At 49.5% G+C, this 24,786-nt stretch overlaps 1 protein-coding gene across 1 annotated transcript; it reads right to left on the bottom strand.

Annotated features, from left to right (window-relative positions):
- Positions 1 to 552: 552 nt before the first annotated feature.
- On the bottom strand, positions 553 to 17,288 carry VPS72 (vacuolar protein sorting 72 homolog). Its single transcript, XM_055130397.1, has 6 exons — positions 17,036 to 17,288; positions 12,737 to 12,889; positions 12,228 to 12,342; positions 10,365 to 10,541; positions 1,726 to 1,870; positions 553 to 1,109 (listed from the first exon to the last, which is right to left on the bottom strand). Exons 1-6 carry the CDS (start codon positions 17,150 to 17,152, stop codon positions 722 to 724), a joined length of 1,095 nt encoding a protein of 364 aa, XP_054986372.1. The 5' UTR covers positions 17,153 to 17,288; the 3' UTR covers positions 553 to 721.
- Positions 17,289 to 24,786: the final 7,498 nt, after the last annotated feature.

Here is a 24,786-nt window from a genome sequence, read left to right as displayed (position 1 = left end):
ATGTACAGCACAAGTACCCTAATCACTACTGCTCGGGCCCCTCACATTTTAAGTTGTTTAAAGATGGGGACCGAAGGATGGCCTAATAGGTAAAGCACTCATCTGCAGGCATCTAGCCTGGATTCATGGTCTCCCAAGCCCTGCCAGGAGTGATCCCAAGCACAGAAGAGAACCAGGAGTAAGCCTTGAACACTCCCAGCTATGGCCCCAAGCCCCCAAATAAATCAAATAAAAATGTAAAGGAACTAATAAGCGCATATGCTGCCTGAGCCCATGTGCTGCTGTGCCCATGTGGCTGAGCACACGTGTCACTCGCATCTCCACTCTTGAGGTGTGTACTTCCCTGTCCAATGCTGAGATGTGTGTAGGGCTCTCTCCGCCCTTGGAGAAGCCCGGTTCTCTCTCGAGCATGTTACTCTCTCTACTCACCTTCAAAAACCTTCAAATAAAATCTGTTCTACTTCAAAAACATAAAGAGCTCAGAATAAATGTATACATAAGACATTCACAAATGCTTCCTGCTCCCAACCCCACATTATCAGACAACAGACAAAAGGGACCTTTCTATTTTATTTGGTTAAAAAACACAAACAAAACCAGCAGGGATTTGGCAAAGGAATATAAAGGGTCTGTATAAGGACTGAGGGGAGACGGGAGGCAGGACATCTGGGTTCTACAGGGAAAGGAGTGCAGGGAAGGTCTCCAAGGACCCCACTTTTGCTCATTTGATGACGATTCTCTGGCGCAGCCCCCGGGGCCCAGAGCCGGGGAGGGGCTCGGGCGGTGGCGGGCCAGGGCCCAGGGCAGAGGCGGCAGGCGGCAGGCCGTGGGCAGTGATGTACTTCTTGTAGGCCTCTCGGATGATCTTGAAGGCGCGAGCAGTGGCATAGGGGATGTCTGTCACGGGATCCCGGTACAGGGCAGGGCGATGGGTCACTGGACAGACCTCCCGCACTGGGACCTTGGGGGGCCGCCCTTGGGGAAACCATTCCTCAAATGTCGCATCATCACTGAACGTGATGAAGGTCCGTGAGCAGCGAGCAGGAGGGATGGCTGGTGTGGTTCCCGAACGAGGAGCCAATGCAGGCGCCATAGGAGTAGGGTCCAGTCTGGGGAGAAGACAGAGAACCACAGGGCTGAGAGGAGAAAAACAAGGGCATGCAGAGCAGTGAGGGGAGAAGACAGGAGGAAGCAGAGGAAAAGGTTTTTCGGTCTCTGAGCCACACACAGCTGTGCTCAGATCACTTCTGGAGGGATCTCAGGGGATACTTGAAGTGCCAGAGACTGAAGCTGGGTTGGCTGCACGCAGGCAAGTGCCCTACCCACTGTACTATTGCTCTTGTTCCTATTAACAGAACTTTTTAGGGCTGGTACAGCAAGTAAGGCATTTGCCTTGCATGAGGCTGACCTGGCTTCAACCCCCAGCACCCCAGATGGTTCTCTGAGCCTGTCAGGAGTGATCCCGGAGTGCAGAGCCAGGAATAAGCCCTGAGCCCTGCTGGGTTTGGTCCCAAACCCAACAACATAAAAGGCTTCTATTAAGAGAGCTGGGAAGAGAAAGCTGGGCTAGATGGAAAAACAGAAAAGAGATGCTAAAAGAGAAAGAAAGAAGGTGGCGAAGGGATGGAAAGATACCCAACACTACTATGCCAGAGAAAATCATGTGCATGGGGCCAGGAATACAAGCTGAGCATGGGGGAAAAGCCCCCTCCCCTTCACTCTCACCCTTCCACGTCGACGTTCTCTTCTTTGGGACCCAGCTCCCCAACGAGCGGGACAGTCACTGAATGGTATGTGATTATGGGTCCTGGGCACTTCCGTTTCTTGTGAACTTGCTTCTTTTTGTCAGCCTCAAGTCGCTCGTAAGTCTCTATGGGAAGAAATGAGGACGGTCAGTGAGCTGCCCTCTTTCTCACTTTTTTTTTTAAATTTTTGGGTCATACCTGGCGATGCACAGGGGTTACTCCTGGCTCTGCACTCACAAATTTCTCCTGGCGGGGGTCGGGGGACCATATAGGAGGCTGGGAATCAAACCCAGGTTGGCCGCATGCAAGGCAAACACCCTACCGCTGTACTATTGCTCCAGCCCCATTTTCTCACCTGTTTTGTCAGACTATTTTCCTGCTCTAAGTCACCGACTTAGCCCTAGCCACTTAGGTAAGTTCTCAAAGGCTCTGGCATCTTCGTAAGATTTCTGCTGGGCTCATCTGACACCACTGTCATGTTACTCAGCACCTCCCAACTGTAGGGCTTCCCGTGGGGAGACCCCTCAGATGAGGCTGTCCAGCACTCCCCGCTGACACACTCCAGTAGAGAGACTTCTTTCAGAGTTTGAGCTGAAAGACAACACTTCCTCATGATGATTTACTACTAAGGCAAGAAAAGACACAGGCCGAGGGCCCAGACAAGGATAGGAACAAAGGCCAGAGTCTCCAGTGCTGGATTATAACTCCAAGCATTTTAGGTTTAACATTGGGTTGTCCTTTCTCCTCCTGCAGAGTTTAGGTTAACCGAATTACACCCACTCTAGTGCTCCTGGGGACACACCCAATTCCACCAGGGCACTCCCAAATCCTGTGTTTATCTTTAGCCTCTTTTAGGGTCTTCTTCCCGTTAGTCACAAATACCTCAAAGTAACATAAGACAAACTACCTTCTGTTGGCTCTGGATTTTGTATATTTAAGTGAAATATAACTATTTTCTTTCCTCTTTCCTTCGCATAATTTTACTTTAGAGCAATGTGCTTTTTGTAGAGACACTGGAAGACAGTTAATGCCATGCTTTTGTAATATGGGAGTTAACTGACTCTGACTAATATTTATTCTGGGCATCTGTCATATTTATTTGACTTAAGCCTCAGAAGTCCTTCTTCTCAGAAGTCCAATTTCTTACACTCCAAAAGGTGGGTCCCGCTGAGGGACTTAGATGGGCCTGGAGCAAGCTGTAAGCAACCCTGGCTTTGAGAAGAGACAGCCTAAGCGCCCTAAGAAATATAATAAATTAAGAACACGGTCATGGAACAAACTCTGACATGACCCGAAAAGAAGTAACTGAATAAGAACCCTATTTTTCCTACACCTATTATGGGGTTAGGAAAAAATCAACCTGGCCTGGGAAATATAGGAAAAGCTACCCTTTACCTTGAGTTCAGAGGGACCATTTTAAGCTTAATCTAGGGTATAGATAAAAGCCTTTATTTCTTATTGTGCTTATACAAAATTATTAGAAATGTTATTAAAAAGTAAATTTAATGATTGTTTAAATGGATTGGACTGGAGCGATAGCACAGCGGGTAGGGCGTTTGTCTTGCACATGGCCGACCCAGGTTTGATTCCTCCATCCCTCTCGAAGAGCCTGGCAAGCTACTGAGAATATCCTGCCTGCACGGCAGAGCCTGGCAAGCTAGCCGTGGCATATTTGATATGCCAAAAACAGTTAACAAGTCTCAAAATGGAGACATTACTGGTGCCCGCTCGAGCAAATAATGAACAACGGAACGACAGTGCTACAGTGCTAGTTTAAATGGATTATCAGTAAAGGAAAGGAGAAAGCAATATGCCCTAGATGGAATTCCATCCTTGGGTAGATCTAGAAGGAATCTGAAGTACTGAAGCACCGAGACGGAATTATGTCTATGGTGGATCTTCTAGAACTTTCCCTGAAGGAAAGTCTTCATTTTTGCTTACTGTTTATGTTAATGTTCAACCACACATGTGTAATTGCTGCTCCCTGGCCCTTCACAATTTCTCTATAATGCTGACAGATTTGAATAAGGTGTCACCGGTCACCAGTCTGTGGACCTGTTCCTTCGTCCATCAGCTGGGGGGATGGTCATCAACCCTAAACACACCAGGGGACCCCATTCACCACAAGATGGTGACTTGGACACTCAGTACTCCCAGAGTTCATCCCAAAGGCTACTACAATGCACACCAACCAAGTGAGTGCCATGACTAAGTATGTAAACGCCATGACCAAGTGTGTGAGCTCTGGACACTGCATAGCAACAGTGTTCAGAGGGAGAGGGAAAGGGAGTACATAGCCTAATCTGTCTTCCACGTAACAGTCCTTTAAATAGCTGCAGTGAGGGCCCAGGCAGCCAGGAAGCCAGCACAAAGACAGGAGTGCATGCCTTGAGAGCGTCAGACCTTAGCACCACATAACCTTAAACAGCAGCAGTACCAGGCCCGTATGGCTAAGAGTGGTGTCAGTGCGTCCAGGGACTGCTGGAAGGTTCCACGAAACAGACACAGCTGGCAGAGAGCTCAATGGGCGGGGGCTGGTTTTGCAGTTGGGAGGCCTGAGCTCTAGTTGCTAGCATTGTCTGGTCTCATGATCACTGCCAGAGGTGACCCATAAAGACCAAGCTGGGAGTAGTACCTGAGCACTGCAGGAAATGGCACCAAAACAAAGACAATGAATAGTTGCAATGAGTAAATCAGCCATTCTCTGTTAATCATGGCTCCAGCCACTCCCTGCTCCAGACCACCTTTTGTTTGGGGGTGGGTGCATATCTAGCAGTGCTCAGGGCTTACTCCTGGCTCTTAGCTTGAGATCACTCCTGAGGGGGGTGGGGCAGGAAAGATCACTCATGAAGGACCATACAGGGTGCTGGGGATGGTACCTGGGTTGGCCAGATACAAGACAAATAAATACCCTATCTGCTGTACTATCTCACCATCTCGTGAGAGAAGTCTATATTAAGATGCTGACATTTGGGGCTGGAGTGACAGCACAGCGGGTAGGGTGTTTGCCTTGCACGCGGCTGACCTGGGTTCAAATCTCAGCATCCCATATGGTCCCCTGAGCACCGCCAGGGGTAATTCCTGAGTGCATGAGCCAGGAGTGACCCCTGTGCATTGCTGGGTGTGATCCAAAAAGAAAAAAAAAAAGATGCTGACATTTAAAAATTTGGAATTATATTCAGGGACTGAAATGATAACACAGCGGGTAGGGTGCTTGCCTTGCACACAGCCAACCTGGTTTCAATCCTCAACACCCGATGTGGTCCCCCAAACCCACCAAAGTGATGCCCGATGCAGAGCCAGGAGTAAGCCCTAAGAACAGACGGTATGGCTCCAAAATAAAACAAAAAATTAACATGGAAGGGCGAGAGAAAGTTCAACGGGCTGAGCATGTGATTTGCATTTTCTGTGTGCAACGCCTGGGCACAGAGCCTGGAGCAGCCTCTGAGCACCACAGCATGTGGCCCATACTAGATCAAAACAAACAGAAAAAGAGGCAGGGCCAGAGACACACTACACTGGGGAAGGGACCTGCTTCACAAACAGCTGGCCCAAGGTCAATGCCTGGCACCATATAGATGATTCTCCAAGGCCTGCAGGAGTGATCATCCCTGAGCACAGAGCCAGCAGTCAGCCCCAAGCACAGTCGAATGTGGCTCCCCTTCCTCCCCCGAAAGAGAAGTATGGACCAGATAGTACAGCAGGTAAGGCACCTGCCTAGCACAGGGCCAACCCGGATTCGATTTCCCCCACCGACTGGCACCATATATAGGGCCCCTCAAGTCCACCAGGAGTAATTACTGAGCCCAGAGCCAGGTGTAAGCTCCAAGCATAGCCAAGAATGGCCCCCAAGGGAGGGCTGCTGGGACCACTGGTGGTGGAAAACGGGCACTGGTGGAGGGATGGGTACTTGATCATTGTGTGACTGAAATGTAAGCATGAAAACCTGTAAGTCTGTAAATTTGTCTCACGGTGATTCACTTAAAAAAAAAAAAAAGGCCCCCAAAACCAAAAATGAATAAATAAAATAAAAAATTGCTGGGTGTGGCCCCTCAGTACCCTGAACTCCTTAGACACCAAAAATAATAAAAAAGTAAATTCAAAGCCAGAGGTCTTCAAGTCCCCATCTCCCTAGTCCCCTGACCAGCTCACAGTGTCGGGCTGAGCCCAGGAAGCGTGCACACTCAGCCTAAGCCCCCGGCCTGGCCCCACTTCCTCACCTCTCACGGCCCTCCCATCTGGAAGCTGGGAGCACGCCTCGGGCCCCACACGGCAACGGCTGCAGCCTGGTCTGGGTCACTGTGAAAAGGCTGGGACCCAGACCTCAACGGTCACACACCCTGGGCTGCAGTGTGTGAGACATGCACGCAGGAGGCCCCATTAGGATCCGGCAACTCAGGTCCCCTAAGCACCAACCAGACCTCCCAGGCTCTGGCCCCAGCAGGCTGCCCTCAGGTGTGTGTCCCTCACCCCAGATGTCCCTGTGCCTCACTCTACCCATGCTTGTCTATCACGGTAGTCATTCTCTTGAGAGCCTTAACTTCCTCTCCGCAGGCTGTGTGACTGAGTCAGTGCTTGGTGAAAACAAAATCAGAGGAGGGCAGAATGGAACTGCCATCAAAACGGTAACAAATTTCAACAGCTCTCCCTGCACAACAGCAGATGACCCTACTTCTAACACTCATGCTCTCAGTCCCACTGCCAACCAACCAGAGATAAGACATCGGTAAGAACCACTGCAACGGCTGCTCTGAGGTTACAGATCTACAGCGAGAAGCTTCCCTGCAGCCTCACACCTGAGTCAGCTCCTCTCACTGTGTGATCCAGCCTCACCCCGAGTCCCACTTCTCCAAAAGCCTGTTTCATATTCTAGCCTTCCTTTTCTTCATCTTTAAACTCTCAGTTGTACTTCACCAAAGATTGGTATGGCAGGTAAGGCACTCACGTTGAATGCAGTCAAGACAGGTTCAATCCAAGGTTAATCAAGTACCCTGAGCACCGCTAGGAGTAATTACTGAGCAGAGTCAGGAGTAAGGAGTAAGCCCTGAGCACTGCCACAAGTGGCCTGAAAGGACAAAAACAGAAAAAAAAAAAAAAGGAAGGGAAGAAGAAAAAGAGAAATAGAAAAAGAAAGGAAGGCAGTCGGTTAAATAAAGACGTCAGATGCCATCTCATACCAGTAAGAGTGCCAAACAACACTGGTAGGGAACCCTCACTCATGGTGGGAATGCGTCTGGTTCAACCGCTATAGAAAGCAGCACGGAGACTTCTCAAAAAGAAAAAGACCCAGATGGCCCAGTGAGTATAAATCCTGGCATCTACTCCCAAAACACAGAAACATGAATTTGAAAGGACACACGCACATCTGTGATCACTGCAGTGCTTAGGACAACAGCCAAGATGTGGAGACAGCCCAGTCTCCATCCATAGCTGAATGAACTGGGAAAGAAGTTATGGTACGGGCCAAAGAGACTGTGCAGGGGGTAAGGGGTTCGCCTTGTACAGGGCTGACCCACGTTTCAGTAGCAGCAGCAGCACATCTGGTTCCCAAAGTACCACCAGGAGTGATTTCTGAACACCCCCGGGTATTATGTCATCCCCCACCAAAAAGAAAAAAAAAAGAGAAGAGAAAAGTGAGAAGCAGCTGTGGTGTATATTGGTATATACTGTGATATATAGCTACACAATGGTATATTGTGTAGCCATTAGAAGGTGAAATCATGCAGTCAGTTACAATGTGAATGAAAGTGGAGAGTATCCTGTTAAGCAAAGTAAGTCAGGAGAGGAACAAATACAGGATGATCTTATTCATCTGTGGAATACAGAGTTAAAAAGAGAATCAACAATACTGAACAGTAACAAACTTTGGCACTGGAATACAGAACCGATTAGGGAGCAGTCAGGGGAGTAATGGGGCATGACACCACAGTGGCAGAGAGGCAGGGACACAGAGAGGGTCACAGGCAGTGCTGGGTAGTGATCTCATTATTTACACCAGAAACTTTTTTTTTCTTTGCTTTTTGGGTCACACCCGGCGATGCACAGGGGTCACTCCTGGCTCTGCACTCAGGAATTACCCCTGGCGGTGCTCAGGAGACCATATGGAATGCTGGGAATCGAACCCAGGTTGGCCGCATGCAAGGCAAACGCCCTACCTGCCGTGCTATCGCTCCAGCCTCTACACCAGAAACTTTAAAAAACAGCTTATTCACAGCAGGTAGGGCATTTGCCTTGCACACGGCCGACCCGGGTTTGATTCCCAGCATCCCATATGGTCCCCTGAGCACCACCAGGGGTAATTCCTGAGTGCAGAGCCAGGAGTGACCCCTGTGCATCGCCGGGTGTGACCCAAAAAGCAAAAAAAAAAAAAAAAAAAAGCTTATTGTTTTTCAGGTCATATTCGACTGTGCTCAGTGATGACTCCTAGCAGAGCTTGAGGGACCATATGCAAAGCCATGAACTGGACCTGGGTTGGCCACATGCAAGGGACCGGAGTGATAGTACAGTGGGTAGGATGCTTTTCCTTGCTAAAAATGCCCCTACAGCATCCTGTCAAGTTACTAAGGACAGAACCTGGGAGTCCCCCTCCTTGCAGAAGCCTAAACCAATCAGTATCAAAGTAAACACTTTATAATTACAGTGAGGGGTAGCTATTTGGGGGGGCTCAGGGGGGCTACTCTGGGCAGTGCAAGAGACATGTAATACTGAGGTTCAAGCCTAGGGCTCCCACATACAAAGCAATGAACTTCAGCTCTTTGAGATATTCCAAGACTCTTTAGTTATAACTTTTTATTTGAAAGAGAAGTTGGTGCAAACCTAGCAGAGCTCAGGGATTAAACTGGGTTAGCAGCCTGAAGTGTTTTTTTTTTTGCTTTTTGGGTCACACCTGGCGATGCACAGGGGTTACTCCTGGCTCTGCACTCAGGAATTACCCCTGGCCGTGCTCAGGGGACCGTATGGGATGCTGGGATTTGAACCCGGGTCGGCCGCGTGCAAGGCAAACGCCCTACCCGCTGTGCTATCTCTCCAGCCCCAGCAGCCTTAAGTGTTTTGACTATTCTTACTATTTCTCTGCACCTCTTTAACTAACATTTTTTGTTAGTTGGGTTTTGGGGTCGCACCCACCATTGTTCAGGGCTTATTCCGGCACTTAGGGGATCATACCTGCAATAATAAACTAATGTCTATTGCATGTGAGGCAGGTGCCTTATCCCTTATACTATCTCTCTTGCCCTAGCTAATTTATTTTTTTGCCCCCACTTTTTGGGTCACACCCAGTGATGCTCAGGGGCACTCCTGGCTCTGCACTCAGGAATTACTCCTGGCAGTGCTTGGGGATGCCAGGGATTGAACCCAGGTGGGACACATGCAAGGCAAATGCCCTACCTGCTTTACTATCACTCTAGCCCCCCAGCTAAATTTTTTAAAGTACTAAGTTACCATTATTTTTAGTAAACAGGAAAGCAAGATTCAAATAAGGTTAAGTAGCTTGTGTGTAGTGTGGTTCACCACCATCCCCCTAGTTTTTGGGCCACATTCAGCAATGCTCAGGCTTACTCCTGGTTCTGTGCTCAGGGATCACTCCTGATGGTGTAGAGCTTGAGGGACCATGTATATTGTTGGGAAGGACGAAATCCAGATTGGCTACGTGCAAGGCTAGCGCCCTCCCTGTGACACGTCTCTCTAGCTCCACAGAGGTTTGGAGGTTCCCTCACCTGACAAGCTGCCTGGGAGTCACTCCTGATGACCTTGAGGAACCACGTGGTGCCAGGGTCCAGGAACTCAGGGCGAAGTATGTGCCCCAGTCCTGTGAGACCTCCCCCTGGCCTGGCCTCTCCCTGCAGTCTTACTGCAGGTAAGCCACAGAACTGGGATCAAACTCCATATACCTCTTTTTCCTGGAGGGTGGGGGACATATCTGGCAGTGCTCAGGGGTCACTTCTGGTTCTGTGTCACTCCTAATGTGGCTTAGGGGACAATTATGTGGTGCCAAGGACTGAACTGCCCCATGTGGGTCCGTTGCCTGCAAGTTCCACTATGGCTCCAGCTCCTCCCTGCATCTTTTACTTGTTGGAGCAGAGTGAGGGCGCTTAGGAAGGACTCCTGGCATGCTCAAATGACCACGATGTGATACGAGGACTGACCCAATGTCAGCTGCAAGCAAGGTGAGAACCTTACTCCAGTAAGATTCTAGGGGCCGGATCGAGAGTCCAGCGGGAGGGCTCTTGTCTTGCATGTGGCCAACCCGGGTTCAATCCCTGGCATCCCGTATGGTCCCCCAAGCACCACCAGGAGTAATTCCTGAGTGTAGAGCCACGAGTAACCCTTGAACATCCATTGCTGGGTGTGACTCAAAAAGCAAAAACAAATACTTTAAATAAATTAAAAATAAAAAAAGATTCTCTACGTACCTCTTAATTCAAACCAAAGTACTTCAATATAATGTGTTCATCACACACTCCAGACTGCCTGGCTCTCTGCCCTGAATTGCTCGCTTGCCCCACTTCTTACTTCGCCTTCCTTTGTCTCCTCTCCCGCCTTTCCCGGAGAGGGAGGGCTCAGCTGTCCCCAGGCGCAGGCCTCAGCCCTCCCTTCACACTGAGAAACCATGTCACCCACCCAGGGAGCGCAGGTTGAGCTCCTCGGTGATCTTGGCCTCCCTGAGCAGCTCCTCCTGGGTCAGTGGCCGCTCACAGTGAGGCCCCTTCCGTCGCCGTGACTGGCCCTGCCTCTCCTGCACACGAAGGAACGTCTGCCGAGTGTGTTCAGCTGTAGACTGGCGCATGGACTTCCGACCTAGGGAAAACAGTCAGGGAAGAAATCTTAGAGCTCTGGTCTACCTTGATTAAAAAATGATTAGTGGGGCCGGAGCGATAGCACAGAGGATAGGGCGTTTGCCTTGCACGCGGCCGACCCGGGTTCGATTCCCGGCATCCCATATGGTCCCCCAAGCACCACCAGGAGTAATTCCTGAGTGCAAAAGCCAGGAGTAACCCCTGAGCATCGCTGGGTGTGACCCAAAAAGCAAAAAAAATAAAAAATAAACCAAAAAAAAATAAAAAATGATTAGTGAATTTTTTTCTTGGGAAGGAAATGGATTGGTGGGTCACACCAGGCAATGCTTGGTGACTAAGCTCTAGGAGGCTCCACATACAAAGCATGTGCTCCAATCCTTTGAGCCATCTCCAGGCCCCAAAGAATTTGTTTGGGAGCCACACTCAGTGGTACTTAGGGCTTCATCCTGGCTCTATGCTCAGGGATCACTCCTAGCAGGCTCAGGGACTAAATAGGATACCAGGGATCAAAGTGCCCTATCTGCTGTTTTATTACTCCAGTCCACCAAATAATTTTTAATTGAAGCAACGTTTGAGGGTTAGCCTTTAGACCATACTCTCTGGTGGTCACGGGCTATTCCTGGCCCTGTGCTCTGCACTGACCCAAGAACCACAGGGCATTCAAACTAAGGTCAGCCACATGCAAGTGCCTTATGCTCCATATAATCTCTCCAGGCCACTAATCAACATTTTTTACTTTTATTGATTTATTTTGATTTTGGGGTAATACCCAAGGTATTCAGGGCTTACTCCTGGCTCTGCTACCAAGAATCACTTCAGGTGGGGCTCAAGGGACCACACAGAGAGCTTGCAATTGATCCTGGGCCAGCTGCTTTCAAGGCAAACACCCTACCCACTATACTATCTCTCTCTAGCCCTAGTAACATTATTTATTTCACTCTTCAGGTCACACCAAGCGATGCTCAGGGGTTACTCCTGGCTCTGCCTCAGAAATTACTCCTGGTGGTGCTCAGGGGACCCTATGAGATGCTGGGGATCGAATCTGGGTCAGCTGTGTGCAAGGCAAATGCCCTACTCACTGTACTTTGTTCCAGTCCCCGTAACATTTATTTTTCTTTTTGGGTTACACCTGGAGATGCACAGGGGTTACTCCTGGCTCTGCACTCAGGAATTACTCCTGGCGGTGCTCAGGGGACCATATGGGACGCTGGGAATCAAACTCGAATTGGCCGCATGCAAGGCAAACGCCCTACCCGCTGTACTATCACTCCAGCCCCTCCAGTAATGTTTTTTAAATGATTTTGGGGGCTGGAGGGATGGGCATTTGCCTTGCACGCAGCCGACCAGGTTCAATTTCTAGCATCTCAAATGGTTCCCCGAGCACTGCCAGGAGTAATTCCTGTGTAATCCCTGTGTATTTCTGGGTGTGACCCAAAAAGCAATAAATAAATAATTTTGCATTCTTCGTGGGTAAATTTTTCCTAGAGCCAGAGTTGAGCTGCACACATCACAGCTTTCTCCTGCGCACACCATGGCTCTCTCCCCATGAATGCTTTAGGGAGTATCCCCTAAGAAGGCTCTTCCTTAGATGGTCCTAGTGTGGATGTCAACTTTAGTGAATCTGAACTGGGTTTTACTTCAACATGTTACTCCCAATTTGTGAACTGAGGCAAACATCTGCACTCACTGTCTGTGCCATCATCTTGCAGTTCTAGCGGAAGCAGAACCTTCTCTTCCCGGACCTTCTGGGCGCTTACAGCTGGGCTGCTGACCTTTCGAGGACGAAGGCTCTTGAGAGGCTCCTGGGGACAGATTTGAACCAGAAACCAAGGGACAGGAAAGAGAAAGAAAATAAGGATGTTTATTAATTTATATATATTTTTTGCAGTGAACCATTCAGTGCTGGGAACGGAGCCAGGGCCCCTATATGTGTATCTTGGAGCCATCTCTTCATGCCTCAGTAGATAAAAAGGATTTTTTCCTATCTTCAACTTCAGGATGACTACTGGTGGTGCTCAGGGGCCTGTGAGGTCTCAGGAACTAAATCCAGGGCTTCCAACATGCAGAGCACTCCAGACTTTTGGGCTATCTCTTGGCACCAAAGATGAGGGTCTTGAGAGAAAATAAGCACTGCAGGAAAGGGGACTGGTGTGGGGGTACCAGCATGGGATGCGAGAACAGAGAACCAGAACTGACCTTATAGGCTTTGGTGACTACCCGGCGCTTGCGTCTCGGCTCTTCTGCTTCCCCGTCACTGGAAGGCTCATCCCCTTCATCAATGTCGAAGTCTGAGTCCACCTCATCTTCCGTGTCGGACTGGTCCCCTTGATACTCGTCATCTCCTGATTCCTGAGGACACAGGCAGATGAGCATCTTGCTGGTATGGAAGTCCAGGGGAACAGAATGCTTCTCCAGGGGAACAAAATTTCATTGCTCTTCATTTTTTTCAAGTAAAAACTAAAAAACCTGTCATAACTAAATGGGCTCTGCACAACCCCTCTAAACTCACTGATTGCCCTGAAAGGGTACAGGGTTAAAAAAAAAAAAAAAAAAGTTGTAGGGGCTGGAGCAAGGCTGGGTGCTTGCCTTGCACATGACCAACCTGGCTTCCATATGGTCCCCTGAACCCCACCAGGAGTGATCCCTGAGTGTTGAGCAAAGAGTAAGCCTTGAGCATAGCTCGGTGTGGCCCATAAATGAAAAGAGGGAAAAAAGGACAAACAGTTGGGGACTGCTCCTATTAATAATAGGGACCCAATGAAGGGGCTATACGGGCAGTAAGAAAGTGTGTAAGAAGTGTTTAAAGGATTGGAAATCAGACAGCACTGCGCAGAGAACATGGAGTGCAGCCTAGAGCTTTGATGATTCAGATCAGGGCTAGAATGGCAGCCAAAAGGGAAAAAGGAAGAGTGGAAACAAACCGAAACAACACTTGGGGGAAAGGAAATCCTCAGGGCAGGGTGGCGCCTCAAACAGGTGCCCTCTTCAATCAGTGATGCAGGCTAAGAGCTAATCTCATCACCAATGCTGCTAAACCAAGAGAATAACAGACAGAGAGAGTTAGTGGACTCTAAGCTGCCAGAGTCTTGCACTGTTGACCATGAGATCCTCCCAAGTGAAGTTTGTAAGACAGTCTGGGAACACAGTAATCCCCTCAGTCTAATCAGGTATTAAGTTTATCACCAGAGGTAGAAGTTCAATTAAGAAGGTGGTAGTTCATAGGGCTGGAGCGATAGCACAGCAGGTAGGGCGTTTGTCTTGCACGCGGCCAACCCGGGTTCGATTCCCAGCATCCCATATGGTCCCCTGAGCACCGCCAGGGGTAATTCCTGAGTGCAGAGCCAGGAGTAACCCCTGTGCATTGCCACGTGTGACCCAAAAAGCAAAAAAAAAAGAAGGTGGTAGTTCAGGGGGCTGGAGGCTGGAGCGATAGCACAATGGGTAGGGCAATTGTCTTGCCCGCAGCCAACCCGGGTTCGATTCCCAGCATCCCATATGGTCTCCTGAGTACCACCAGAGCATTGCTGGCCATGACCCAAAAAGCAATAAAAACAAAAGAAAACAGGTGGTGGTAGTTCAATTACCCATGAGCTTAGCATCTGGTTGAAAGGCGTTTACTTAAGTTACACATTTACAATCATTCCTAAGGGTCATTAATAGCTATGACAAGGTTAATGATACAAGGTCAGAGCAATAGTATAGCGGTTAGTTAGGGCATCTGCCCTTGCACATGGCTGACCTGGTTTCAATTCCCAGTACCCAATATAGTTCCCTGAGCCTGCCAGTAGTGATCTCTGAGCACACAGACAGGAACACCAATAAGTGTGGCTCCCAAAACAAAAATAATAAAAACAAACAAAAAGATTAAAGATGCTTAAGTATCATTTTCCAAATACACTACTTTTTGTATCTTTTACAAAGACACAACTCTCCTTGGGTTTTAATGATGAAAAAATACATATATGTATATATATATATATATATATATTTTTTTTGCTTTTAGGGTCACACCCGGTGATGCACAGGGGTTATTCCTGGCTCTGCACTCAGGAATTACCCCTGGCAGTGCTCAGGGGACCATATGGGATGCTGGGAATCGAACCTGGGTCGGCTGCATGCAAGGCAAACGCCCTACCTGCTGTGCTATTGCTCCAGCCCCGAATGATGAAAAAATATTTCTTCAACATTTTCGAGGGGGACTGAAGAAATAATACAACAGGTAAAATGCTTGCCTTGCCTGTGCCTGACATGGGCTCATTTCTTGGCAGCCCATATGGTCCCCAGAGCCCCCTAGGTGTGATCTTTGAGCACAGAGTCAGGAGTAAGCCCTGAGCTCTACAGAGGTAACCCAAAAACCAAACCGAAACCAAGATTTTTGGGGGGCTGGAGCAGGTAATACAGCAGGTAGGGCGTTTGCCTTGCACGCGGCCGACCCAGGTTCGATTCCCAGCATCCCATATGTTCCCCTGAACACCACCAGGGGTAATTCCTGAATACAGAGCCAGGAGTAACCCCTATGCATTGCCAGTGTGACCCAAAAAGAAAACAAAAAACAAGATTTTTTTTTGGCTGGCCACACCCAGTGGTGCTTGGGGTCACTTCTGGCAGTGCTCAGGAACCATGGGATGTCCAGGCTGGAACCCAGTCTCCCATATACAGAGCAAGCACTATTTCCTGGGCCTCTCTTAAAAAAGTTTGTTTCTGAATAAATCAGGTTCAACTCTGGTTCCCATGTGTTTCTGGGCGGGGGGAAGTTTAGGGTTGACAGCCAGAAAATTCAGAGGCTCTTAGCTTACTATGTGAGCAGAGACTCTTAGCATAATTACTTCTGATTTGTCTCTATTTTTACTGTTCCTTTTTGTTTATACCATAAGCCTCCTTAAATCCTTTTTGGATGCACGAAGAGTACATATTAAATAACAACTATAAACGACAGGAATAGGAAAATGGCCTTTGGAGAAAGGGTGAGAAAGTTCTATTTTAAAGCAGCTGATTAGTGTTTGCTGTGGATTATATTTCCTTTATTTTTATTGAACCCCTTCCCCATCCTCATTTCTCTATTCCTAGTCCCCCTCCTTCACATGTTGTATGGTTTGAGGGCTGCACAGTCCACACCCAAACTGGGGGGCCATCTCCCCAGCATCCACTGCCCCTGTTAAATCATTCTCATTACAAACCGATCTTTCTAAAGTTCAATTCAATTGTGAAACTTAAACCTAAGCTTCGGTCTTCTGGACGGAGTGATACTCCGCCGTAGGTCCCTAGGCCCCATGACCTGCCCGTCATCACTCATTCCTAGTCTGGAACTTCAGGGCGGACTTTAGTATCCCTAACAGGCCTTCGGCGCCTTTCTTCTCCTGACCCACCCACCCCACAGACTAATGGTCTTCCCTCCTCTACTCCCTCTCCTTCAGTCTTCAACCAAACAAGACCATGCTTCACGCTGTCCGAGGCTCCACCATGTCCCAGGGATGCCCATCCTGACCAACAACTCCGGTTTCTGTGCGGAGTAATACAGCACAGCGGGTAGGGCGCGATCCCTGGGACCCAAACACTGCCAGGATTAAACCCTGAGAACCACTGAGTGTGGCCCCCAAAGCAACACACACAAAAAGCACCTTATGCTTAACACTCGTTCTGTAGATTGATATATGTATACAGACATACATTACATACACTACACAAAGCCGTATGAATACACATATGCTTTACTTTTTAGCCACGTGTGCCCATTCCCCGGGGATGCTGACGCCCAGGCTCCTGCCAACGGAGCTGTCTTTGAGCTGTCTTTACGGCAATCTCCCTACCTCGTCTACTCTGGGGCCACAACCAGTGCTGCTAGGCCACTCCTTGGGGATTAGGGACATTTCGGGCCTCCCGCCTGCAAAACCTGTGAGCAGAAGGCTCAGCCCCCTGATTACATCAATCCACAGCCTTTCCATGGGTCATTAACCCCCACTGAAGCGTGGGGTTTCTCAGACCCCCAACCTGGGCAGCGCCCGTGACCCGGAAGGAGTTCGTGCAGGGAGTGCCCGGGCCAGCAAACCCAAGACAACTAGCGGGAACCGGATCCGGCTCTCTTTAAATGAAACTACTTTGTCTCACAAAGAAGGACATGCAAATCTGTCTTGGGAACTAAGAAGCGGACACGAAATTCGCACTGCGGTTTGAAGCTGTCGAACTAGGGGGTGCGTGCCTCTACTTCAAGGAGGCTTTCCTTTTCTTTTTCGCATTTTATCTTTCGGAGCAGGAAGGAGCCGAGCTGCACCAGCCCCCTCATCCTCCAGCTCCGACCGGACGGCGAGCAGCGGGCGCCCGGCATGTCCGCGCCGGCCCTGCCTCCCTCGGGTGCTGGCAGCCCCCGCCCCCGCGGCCCCCCCCCCCCCCCCCGGCAGCTACCAGCCCCGAGTCCCTCAGGCCTCGGCCGCCGGACCCCCTCCCCGCCCCCTTCATTGTCGAGTCTCCTCCCTCCCGCTTCCCGAGCCCGGCCCTCGCCTCGGTGAAGCCGCCGTAAGTCGTCTGGTAGAATTCATCTTCCTCCTCGGCCTCCAGGAGCCCCGAGAGCCGGTTCCCCGCGGTCTTCCTGGGGGCGCGACCCCCGGCCAAGCTCATCGCGCAGCCGGGACTCGCCGCCACGGCGGCCCGCACCCCGCAAGCGCGACGCTCGGCGCTCGACGCCGCCACCTGCAGGCCGCGCTGGGCTCAGGCAGAAGCAGCGGAGCGCCGAGTGCGCGGGCCCCGCCCCGGAGAGCGCGCCCCTCCCCAGCCCGCCCCCGGAGAGTGCCGCCCCCTCCCCGCCCCGGAAAGCAGGCCCCTCCCTCGCCCGCCCTCGGAGAGCGCGCCCCTCCCCTGCTTCCCCCCTCGGAGAGCACACCCCTCCCCCGCCCGCCCCCGGAGAGCGCCGTCCTCCTCCCCCAAAGAGCGCGCCCCTCCCTCGCCTCACCCCCTCGTAGAGCGCGCCCCTCCCCCGCCCGCCCCCGGAGAGCACCGCCCCCCCGCCCGCCCCCGGAGAGCGCCGTCCCCCTCCCCCAAAGAGCGCGCCCCTCCCTCGCCTCACCCCCTCGTAGAGCGCGCCCCTCCCCCGCCCGCCCCCGGAGAGCACCGCCCCCCCGGAATGCACCGCCCCTCCCCTGTCCGCCCCCGGAGAGCGCCGCCCCGCCTCGTCCGCCCCCGGAGAGCGCGCCCCTCCCCCTCCCGCCCCCGGAGAGCGCCACCCCTCCTCGCCCGCCCCCGGAGAGCGCGCCCCCGGAGGGCACGGCCCCCCCCCCCCGCACGCCCCGGGAGAGCGCGCCCCTCCCCCGCCTCCTCCCCCCTCGGAGAGCGCCGACCCTCCTCCTCTCCCCTCCCGCCCCGCCCCCGTCCGCCAGAGATCCCGCAGCGTCTGACTGAGCGTTGACGATTGAGAGTCTCACGACCCTGAGACCAGACTTTTGGAGTTCATAAACTTTCATTTAGGAGGCAGGAGGGATAGCACAGCGGAGCGGTAGGGCACTTACCTTGAACGCCGTAGAGCTGGGTTCACGCTCGGCACCAGGTACGGTCCCCTGAGCCCGCTAGGTGTGGCCTCAAAAAAAACAAAAAAATTTTTCATTTGGGAGTTTTTCTCACAAGTCATTTTTCATTCTCCTGCCAGTAGAAATTTATTTAAAAACCCAGATTTTTTTTTTTTTTTGGTTTTTGGGTCACACCCGGCGATGCACAGGGGTTACTCCTGGCTCTTCACTCAGGAATTACCCCTGGCGGTGCTCAGGGGGACCATATGGGATGCTGGGATTAGAACCCGGTCAGCCGCGTGCAAGGCAAACGCCCTACCCGCTGTACTATTGCTCCAGCCCCTAAAAACCCAGATTCTAAAAATTAAAATAAAAAATCCAGATTCTGACACTATTCTACACAAAAATCTTTGGCTGCGGGGACCAGACCTGAGAGTATGCTGGTAAAGGGCTTGCCTTGCAAGTAGCTAACGCTGGTTCAATCCCGGTACTGCATATAAAGTCCCCCAAGATTGATTCCTGAACCTTGAACGCAGAACCGGACCATAAAGCAAAAAGTCACACAGACTCCAAACCTTAATGGGTGCTTATCATCTACAGAATGATTTAAAAACCCTTGGGGCAGTAGTATGGTTAGGAAAACAGAGCAGGCCAGACCTGAGTTTAAGTAAGGTCTTGGAACAAATTGCTTTACGTCTGAATATGTTTTCTCCTTTGTAAAATGCGGCTAATAATAACATCGTTTTTTAAGATTGTTGAGAAAATTAAAGATGTAATCCTTGCAATCTGAGTAGCACAGTATTTAGCGGGCACACAGGTGGTTAGAAAGTGATAGTAACATGATATTCACCATGCTTCATAGTTTAGCCTCTAATCTCCTGCACATCATCGTATTCTCATTCCACTTCCCTAACAGCCAATTGGTCATACCTCAGTGCTTTTTCCTTCCCTAAAATGTTAATCCTTTCTTATCACATACCAAGTTACAATTATTATTTTGTGTGTGTGTGTGTGTGTGTGTGTGGGTGGGGGGTATTTACACCCTGAGGTGCTCAGGGCTTCTTCCTGGTTCTAAGTGACTGTGTGCAAGACAAGCATTGTAATCACTATACTTTCAGGCCTCCAAATTATTATTCTGTGGGGCATTGAAAACTTGCATTTGTTTATTCAATCATGTCTTCTAGATTCTCTGAAGTACTCCCAGTCTGTCATAATCTGTGATACTTTTTCACATAGTCTGTGAAAGATTTTTCTTTCCATGGAGCCGGTGAGATAGTACAGGTAGGATGCTTGCCTTGCACATGGCTGACCAGGGTTGGATCCCCGGCACCCTATTTGATCCCCCGAGTATCACCAGGAGTGATCCCTAAACACAGAGCCAGTAGTTGTAATTCCTGAACATCACTCTGTGTGCCCCCCAACCCCCCCCACAAAAAAAAGAGATTTAAAGAAGATGGACTGGAGTGATAGTACAGTGGGTAGGGCAGGAGTAATTCCTGAGTACAGGGCCAGGAGTAACCCCTGAGCATCGCTGGGTGTGATCCAAAAAGCAAAAAGAAAAAAAAAAAAAAAGGAAGAAGAAGAAAAAAAGACTTTTCTTCCCATTTTTCATTCTAAAAATACTAATGTCAAACCATTGCTCTTATGCATACATTCATATGGTGACAACTATCACATTTTATTTATTTTTTTTATTTATTTATTTTTAATTAGAGAATCACCGTGAGGGTACAGTTACAGATTTATACACTTTTGTGCTTATACTTCCCTCATACAAAGTTTGGGAACCCATCCCTTCACCAGTGCCCATTCTCCACCACCCGTAAACCCAGTGTCCCTCCCACCCTCCCCAATCCCATCTCCCCCCACCCCACCCTGCCACTGTGGCAAGGCATTCCCTTCTGTTTTCTCTCTCTAATTAGCTGTTGTGGTTTGCAATAAAGGTGTTGAGTGGCCGCTGTGCTCAGTCTCTAGCCCTCATTCAGCCCGCAACTCCCTTCCCCCACATGGCCTTCGACTACAATGTAGTTGGTGATCGCTTCTCTGAGTTGACCTTTCCCCGGAACGTGAGGCCAGCCTCGAAGCCATGGAGTCAACCTCCTGGTACTTATTTCTACAGTTCTTGGGTGTTAGTCTCCCACTCTGTTATTCTATATACCATAGATGAGTGCAATCTTTCTATGTCTGTCTCTCTCTTTCTGACTCATTTCACTCAGCATGAAACTTTTCATGCCCATCCACTTAACTACAAAATTCTTGACCTCCTTTTTTCTAACAGCTGCATAGTATTCCATTGTACTATCACATTTTATTTATTGTTTATTTTTCTTTTGTCTTTGTCTCTTATGAGGGGGGAAGCCATGCTTGGCTCTGCTCTAGGGCTGTGCTTGGTACTCAGACATGTGGTACTAGAGCTCGAACCCAGGCCTCCCCTATACAAAGCACACACTCAGCCTATCGAGCTATCTCTCTGGCCTCTTAATTTCTTCCTTCTTTTTTTTTTTTTTTTTTGCAGTGCTATAGAGGATACCCAGGGCTTCCCACATGCAAGGCAAATCCTCTAGCCTAGAGCTATATTCCTGACCCTAACCATTACCATACTTTTTTTGGGGGGGGGTCACACTGGGGATGCATAAGGGTTACTCCTGACTCTGTACTCAGGAACTACCCCGGTGGTGCTCAGGGGACCGTATGGGATGGTGGGAATCGAACCTGGGAACCTGGGTTGGCCTCGTGCAAGGCAAACGCCCTACCTGCTGTGCTAATGCTCCAGCCCCATACCATACTTTTTATTTGTTTTTGGGCCACAGCCAACACATCCAACAATGCTCAGGGGTTACTCCTGGCTCTTCATTCAGGAATTATTCCTGGTGTATTTGGGATGCCAGGGATCGAACCTGGCTTGACTGTGTGTAAAGCAAATGTCTTACCTGCTATACTATGGCTTCAGCCCTAATCATTACATTTTCTTTTTCTTTTTTTTTTTTTTTGCTTTTTGGGTCACACCTGGTGATGCACAGGGGTTACTCCTGGCTCTGCACTCAGGAATTACTCCTGGCGGTGCTCAGGGGACCATATGGGATGCTGGGAATCGAACCCGGGTTGGCCGCGTGCAAGGCAAACGCCCTACCTGCTGTGCTATTGCTCCAGCCCCTCATTAAATTTTCTTCCCAAATGTTTGTGACTGTTTTTCAATCTGTGACCTTTTTGAGGGCAGCACTTTATCTTCATCTCTGTACACCAAGAACATTTAATATTGGAACATAGTTGGGACAAAATAATGTAAATTATTCAATCATGAACCAATGACTGACTTTTTTATTGTTGTTGGGACCACACCCAGTAGTGTTCATGAGGGCCACACTGGGAGGTGCTGCAGGGCTGAGGATCAAACTCAAAGTCTTAAACATGCAAAGCATCCATTCCATCACTTTAACCACATTCTTGGTGCCTCCAAACTTTAGTTTGCTTCTACATTGATCTTTTTTTTTGGCAGGAAGGGGTACACCTGGCAGTATTCAGGGATTACTCCTTTTTCTCTGCTCTGGGATCATATTTAGTGCTAGGGATGGAACCCTGGTTTGCAGTATGCAAGGCAAGCACCTTAACCCCTGTATTACCACTACAGTTCCCTCTACATTGATCTTGCCACCCTCCCGTGCCCCACCATTATGATCTTAGGAAATGTCATAAAACATGAAGTTAGATTTAATAAAATGTGGGTGATGTGAGGCTCGTTAGCTCAGTTGGTTAGAGTGGGGTGCTAATAAAATGTGTGTGTGTGTGTGTGTGTGTCCACATACGCTCTGGATCATGGTTATTTCCTTCAGGTTTGTATGTGTGGCACTATTTTGAGATCACCAAATTGCACCCCTTTTCCAAAGTATATGTTAGTGAACTCCTTTTACAATTTCCTTGGGGGCACCGAGCCAACATGTTCTGTTTTACCCCTGCTTCCACACCCTGCCACATCACCCCAACTCTGCTATGCCAGGAATGTTACTGGGGATGAGTGGTGTCATGACTCAGAGGGTGCTTCAGGGGTTGAGTGGGGTGGAGACAGAGACAAGGCATAGGAGGAGAAGTTGGGCAACGCCCAAAGTCCCACTTCAGAAATGGTGCTTGCTTTCATCCATATGTTCAGGAGACATTATTGGGCCTCTACTCTGTCCAGGCACCATTCTAGATGCTAAAGATGTGAACATGGGTAGGAAGATTACTTTGTCCTAAAATGTTCAGTTTTTTTTGTTTTAGAGCCATACCCAGCAGTATTCAGGGGCTAATCCTGGCTCTGTGCTAGGGATTACTCCTGTGTGAGCCCTTCAGGGGCTGGCAGGGACCTTCTGAGGTGTCAGGAATTAATCTGGGGTAAATTGCATACAAGACAAGCACTTTAACCCCTGTACAATCTGACTCCTGAAATGTTCATTCTTTTTCTTGCAGGGGGTGGGGGAGCATGTTTTTGGGCCACACGCAGCATACTAAGGGCTTATTCCTGGCTCTGAACTCAGGAGTAATTTCTGGGGGTCTCAAAGGATCATATAGGGTTCTGGGGATCAAACCCAGTTCTGCTGCATGTAAGGCAAGCACTTTAGCCTGCTGTATTATCTTTCAGGCCCCGCAGCTCCCTGTCTTTTATGGAAACAAGGTTGACAATTATTAATTAATAAGTTTTTAGCCACACCCAATAGTGCTTAGGGCTTCCTCCTGGCTCTGCACTCAGGGATCACTCCTGGCAGGGCTCAGGGGGCTGTATATGATGCAGGTGATCAAACCTGGGTTGGCCTTTGTGGGTTGGCAAGGCAAGTGCCCTCCTTACCCTCCATTCTATCACTCCAGTTCTTAATAATAATTCACTAAATTTTGGGGTGGGGCACACCCAACAATGCTTAGGCATCACTCCTGGTGGGGGTTGGGGACAATATGGAGTGACAGGGATTAAACCTGAGTTGGATTGAATAGCCGCGTGCAAAGCAAGTGTTGTATAATCATTCTGGCCCCTATTGAGTATTTTTGAACCAATTCCTGTACCAGATAGTGTGTTCTACCTTTCAAGCTTATCTGCTTAGTTGCAGGGCAGCATAGATATGGACAATCATAAAATTCTTCAAAGTGCAGGCTGAAGAGGTAGCACAGCAGGTACAGTTCTTGTCTCACAGTGAAAGTCCTAGGGTCAGTCCTTGGCACCCGAGATGGTCCCCTGAGATCACCAGGAGTGATCACTGAGCACAGAGTAAGCCCTGAACACTGCCATGTATGTCCCAAGAACAAAATCAAGAACAAAAGAATTATTCAATGCTACACAATTCCATTGCTGTGGAATAATAAAAGTCCAATCATTTGCAGTGTCTTCCTCCAATACCCAAAGGATGATGAATAATCCAGCAGGTGGCAGCAGGGAAACAATCATTTCAGATCTCCATGAGGGAGGAGTAAAAGACTGAGGTAAATAGGTGGAAATATTTAGTGAAGTTAGGGGTCCCAGATGCCTTCTAGAGGACCCAGAAAATAAGAGGATATCCGGGTTATTTTGGAGGCTGTGAAATCTAGGAGTTCTGCTTTCCCAATCCATTCCTCATCTTTTATTTATTCCACAACATGTGTATGGGGGATGCAGGGGATCAACCCAGGGCTTCATACTTAAAAGGCATGTGCTCTAGGGCTGAGCAACAGCATGTGCTATACCTGGCCTCCATAACTGTTGAGTTCTTACTAGCGATATTGTCACTCATTGGACTTACCTGTAGGACCTGGAGACACAAGAGTGAACCACATTTTTGCTCTCAGGCAGCTGACAGTCTGGTTCAGACATAATCATGTCTCTTTCCTTCCTCCCTCCCACCTGTTTTTGGCAACAATAAAACTCAGGTCTCGCACAACACAAGGCAAGTATTCTACGGCTGAGCTACATCCTACCCAGGTAGTTAAGCCTTCAGGTCCTATTAGGCTAAAAACCTCGGTCTCCGTGGTACTTTGTTAAAACCGAGCAGGGTTAGCAAGTAGGAGAGTGGATTAGAATGAGTTTCTCTGGGTGTTTCCACGTCCTCTGGATCATAACTGAGAGTTCAGGGTTTGAACAGTGGGAAGATTGCGACAAGGTCTCCTTTTTCCTTGCCCTTTTTTGGATATATGCTTTTTAGAGGTGGAGGGTCACCCCCGCGGTGCTCGAGAGCCATGGCAGTGCCTGATGATGGAATCTAGGACTCCCGCAGGCAACGCATGAGCTCAGCCCTCTGAGTCATCTCCCTGGCCCTCCACTGCAATTCTGATAGTCGCGAATGAACCAATATTCTAGTTTACTGAATTTCATTGCCGTAACCAGCCTGAGGCACTGTATCTAATTAGACCATCAGAGGAATTCAAGACATGAACACGCGTGTTCAAGTAAATAGGAAAGACAGCATAACGGGGGAGGGGGGACGAAGGAAATTACTTTGTGTCACGTGATTTTCGTGATCATCGATTGCTTAATCTTCCTAACTTGACACCATGCTTTTTTCCTAGCTTTTTCTTTGGGGTGTGTAATTGAGAACCCCGACTCAGCTCAGACTACACAGCCAGGGCTTCCAAAGAGCCGAATGGAAATGGACTTATTGGGCCACCGTAAGGGCTGTCTGAGCGCCTGGGAACGCAAGTCTTTCGCGGGGGAGAGGTGCTGGGGGAGGGGGCAGGAGGGACCGCACCACGTGATCAGTCGCTGACTTTCGATTGGCTTAACTTCTCTCCGGGTGGGACGGAACGCGGGTGAGGCTG

This window comes from Sorex araneus, chromosome 3 (assembly GCF_027595985.1).
Source record: "Sorex araneus isolate mSorAra2 chromosome 3, mSorAra2.pri, whole genome shotgun sequence".
In the NCBI taxonomy this organism is placed as follows: Eukaryota; Metazoa; Chordata; class Mammalia; order Eulipotyphla; family Soricidae; genus Sorex; species Sorex araneus.
Note: the sequence above shows the minus strand (reverse complement) of the source record. Positions and strands in the feature narration are given on the sequence as shown.

Excerpts from the sequence above, each read along its gene's own strand:
- VPS72 (XM_055130397.1), bottom strand. The coding sequence starts at position 17,152 with ATGAGCTTGGCCGGGGGTCGCGCCCCCAGGAAGACCGCGGGGAACCGG. Across the intron at positions 12,343-12,736 it reads TAGTCACCAAAGCCTATAAG|GAGCCTCTCAAGAGCCTTCG; the intron begins GTCAGTTCTGGT and ends ATCTGTCCCCAG. Across the intron at positions 1,110-1,725 it reads GAGAACGTCGACGTGGAAGG|ACTGGACCCTACTCCTATGG; the intron begins GTGAGAGTGAAG and ends TCTTCTCCCCAG.